Source organism: Contarinia nasturtii, unplaced genomic scaffold, assembly GCF_009176525.2.
Source record: "Contarinia nasturtii isolate CC-2019 unplaced genomic scaffold, AAFC_CNas_1.1 Cnas_scaffold_3188, whole genome shotgun sequence".
Taxonomy (NCBI): domain Eukaryota; kingdom Metazoa; phylum Arthropoda; class Insecta; order Diptera; family Cecidomyiidae; genus Contarinia; species Contarinia nasturtii.
Window position 1 is genome coordinate 1 of NW_022200500.1, and position 4,097 is coordinate 4,097.

At 33.5% G+C, this 4,097-nt stretch overlaps 1 protein-coding gene across 1 annotated transcript; it reads left to right on the top strand.

The window, feature by feature from the left end:
- Positions 1–1,543: 1,543 nt before the first annotated feature.
- Positions 1,544–3,284, top strand: LOC116349970 (activating transcription factor 3-like; the record flags this gene model as incomplete). Its single annotated transcript, XM_031781671.1, has 2 exons — positions 1,544–1,723; positions 1,789–3,284. Coding segments are annotated over 2 exons (1,518 nt in total), but the record flags the coding sequence as incomplete, so codon positions are not given.
- Between the last annotated feature and the right edge of the window lie 813 nt (positions 3,285–4,097).

The following is a 4,097-nucleotide window of genomic DNA, read 5'->3' on the forward strand; positions in this document are numbered from 1 at the left end:
ATTGCCACCCCCCTGGAAAACCCGATTAAATGCGCCACCCTGTATATTTCAAAATGCACAAAATCGCCGAATGCCGATTAATTTGGAGTAAACCTGAACAGCAACTTCATATATAAGAGATTTTGACTATATTAACTAAGTAGAAAATCAACAGATTTTCAAAAGAAAAATTTCGCTGTAGAATCTTAAATTAGCTTTTGAAATCGGTTAATGCTATAAATATCTCAACGAATTGAGTCTTGGAGAGAAAATATTAAGAAAGTAGAAATATTCATGATACTCTCTAAAAAATTATTTATTGTTATTGATTTCCGAATTTTAGCTGAAGCAAAAATAAAAACAATTAGGCAGATGTTCCTACTTTTCGCATCAATTGAATGAAAAAAAAAATAGTTGGCATCGTATTTTAGAGAGATCGGAGGTTGAGATTCCCTGAGAAATTCTGCCTTTACCACTTATTTCTGACTCTACAAGAGTTACCAAATTACACTGAACTTCTACTTCAACCTAAATGTATATATTTTATTACTTAAAAAAAATCTTTAAATATATATAGAGGCAGCTAATTATTAATCCGTTCAACGTGTGTATATTTTCAATCGAGTATCACTTACGTTGTATATTGACAATTTATTTGAACGCGACTCGATTTAAGAAGCGCCATCTCTGTCACGCCAGGTTCTCATATATTTTTTTCTTGCAAATAAAATTGAAAAATTGTATAAATTGAATAAGTGTTGCAATAATAATAACGAAAATAATTAATAGAATTTATAATAAATAAAAAATTGAAAAAACACACAAATATTTATATTATATGATATGTAGACTTTGCCTTGTAGACCATGTAGAGATGGTTACGTGGAGAAAATATGTATTTGTCAAACATTCATACCTGTCAAAAGAAACAACGTAAACAACACGAAGTGAAGCTATTCTGGTGAATACTATTATATTCTGGTGGTTGAAAAACTAGAACATATTAGAAAGATGTCAAATGTACATGTCATATGGCGTTTTACTAGAAATATTAGAAAAAATTAGCACATATTAGAATCCGTGGTTTCCCCCTCGCTTAAAGGCAAAGCTACATATCATATAATATAAAATATTTGTGTGTTTTTTCAATTTTTTTTATTTATTATAAATTCTATAAATTATTTTCGTTATTATTATTGCAAAACTTATTCAATTTATACAATTTTGCAATTTTATTTGCAAGAAAAAAATATATGAGAACCTGGCGTGACAGAGATGGCGCTTCTTAAATCGAGTCGCGTTGAAAGCCGAATATAAGTGATGTAATTTATCTATCGCACATAACCAATGAATGTGATGTGCCCAGAAAAAAAAATAAATCTTTCATGATGGACAGAAAAGTGATGGGCACAGAAAAGAAATCTAATTTTAAATCAAATGAAATAAATAATCATATATCCTCCGACATTAAAAAAAAACTTTCTATATTCATTGAAAAATTCTGTTTTCATTTTTAAGAAAAAAATTATAAATTCATTAATACTTTTGTGTTTTTCTCTCTCTCTTGCAGACATGTTCACAATTGATAAAAACCAGTTTGAAACTATCACTTGAGATGAAACGTAAAATGAGCACTAGCGATTCAAGCAGTGTGGATACATCGATTTGTAAAAAGATTAAGCAAGATGTGGATACTAGCGAGGATGAAATGATTACGATTAAGCCGAAACGGTCCGCGACTTGCGTAAGTTCCACACAACACATTTTATGAATGTCGCAAAGTTATTACATTTCCATTTATTTATGTAGCTTTCACCGGAAGATGAAGATCGAAGACGTCGACGCCGTGAAAGAAATAAAATAGCAGCGACAAAATGTCGAATGAAGAAACGTGAGCGTACGGTGAATTTGGTGAGTGAAGCTGAAACATTGGAAACACAAAATATCGATTTAAAGGCTCAAGTCCGCAGTTTGGAAATCGAACGTCGATCTCTTACCGAAATGCTTCAATTACATGCCAATTCATGTACACGAAACGTCGGTTTTCAATTACCGAATATCAATGCCAACATTTTGAAATATTTGAATGAAATCGGTTTGGTAAGTCCACCAACTGAAACAACCAACAGTAACATCATAAATAATGTTGTCACCATAAAAAATGAACCAGTTTTAAGAACGAGAAATACATCCATAAAAACAACGCAAAAACTGCAAAAAATCCCTTCTGTAAGTACATTGAGATTCAATACGAGGAGTTCGCACCAAACAAATAAAACACTGCGAACAACAAACGTCTTAAGTCCCGTTACAGCAGTCAATACCTCCAGAAATTGTATCATTGGAAGTGTGAGCAATACATCACCGATACAAGATTGTAAGCCTTTACCATCAATTGATATGGGTTTTTCGGAAGGATCCATTACTGAAAGCTTAACCTCAACAAGTAACTATTGTAAATCGCTAATTTCAAGCTCAAGTGATTGTTATGCAATCAGCAGTCCAGATAGCGGTTTCATTAAATCACCAGTTGATATGGCAAGCTATTCACAAATGATCAAAAGTGACTACATTCCCAATTGTGATACTGGGCTATTGAATGATACCGGCAATGCAAACAGATCAATTGAATTCATTTTAAAAAGCGAATTAGTTGACACAAATGAGAGTCCGTACACAAACATAAACAGTGCTGATCGCTTTTTGTTCGATGGAGTTACTGACACATTCGATCCAGATATGGATACGACGGGTAATTCGAGCAATCCATCAGCATTGCTTGACGCCCAACCGCAAATCCATGGCGGATTGAAAGAACATTTGCTACTGCAAGGAATGAATAACAACAACAATTCCAGTCACATTAACAATAATCACCATCATCATACACATCTTGATGCAAACACAAACCAAAATATGATTCAAAATTTCGGTACGGTACCCAATTTGCCTGTGATATCTTCTGTGCTGCCGCCACCTCATTCAACATCTATTATTGAATTTAATACGTGCCAGCAATTTATTGACAGTTCCTTGTTGAAAGGTGATTTTCTAAGTCAAAATTGTGAATTTCTCGATTCACAATTTACCACAGACTTGGACAGTGGAGTCACCACTTACACCAATAGCAGCGGATGCTTGGCCTGATGGTTTTCCTTCAATGCCGATTGCGATAACATTGAATTTTAACGATTTTATTAGATCTTTAGGCTAAACTACACTTTACGACATCCTCTTGAAATCGATTTTTTTCAAAAAAATTATTATTATTAGTTATGAAAACGCTATTAAACGATTAATTAAGGATGGGGAAACATGATTTAAGCAAAAAAATTTTTTTCAAAAAAAACACTTTTCGTCAAAATATTTTCGAACTTTTTCGATTTTTTTCGATCAAAATCTTATTTTTTATCATTTATTCGGTACTTGAGCCCACAAAATCATTCTTATTCTTATTTTCCGTAATATCACGCAATGAAAAATTATTTTTTTCGTACAAAATTCCCGCTTGTTTACAGAATTCAATGACAGGCTCAATTCCATTTTTCTGTATCTTCGATAGAAACATGAATTTTGCTAAATATCCAGCGAAATATTTGTTTTGGCGGCGGTATTGAGGTATTCGATGTTTGGCTACTCTCCATGTTGCTTCGATAGTGTTTGTGCAAGCTCCCGTTTCAGGGTTTTTGAAGTTTTTAGAATGGTTGACAGTCAAGTGTGTGTAATTAAAATCACCCAATTTTGAATACGCTTTCCAACAGTCACTTATTATTGTTGAACCAGGCAGGATAAATTTTTGAATTATTGGTAATAGAGTATCCTTATCACGGCGATCGACTGGAATTAAAAAGAAATTTCCCGATTCGCGCTCCACACCACCAAAAACCCACTGTCCCTCAATGCGATGACCTTTGTTGTATTTGCGTTTTCCGAATTTCGATTCGTCGATTTCAATTGTTTTGCCCTCTCCACCTATTGCAAGTATCAATTGGTTGAAATTAGATTGGGGCGCAAGCATTTGTTATTGTAGATAAAAAGACTGTATTCATACGTTTGCGCGCGCGCGCAAACGTATGAATACAGTCTTTTTATCTACAATAACAAATGCTTGCGCGCGC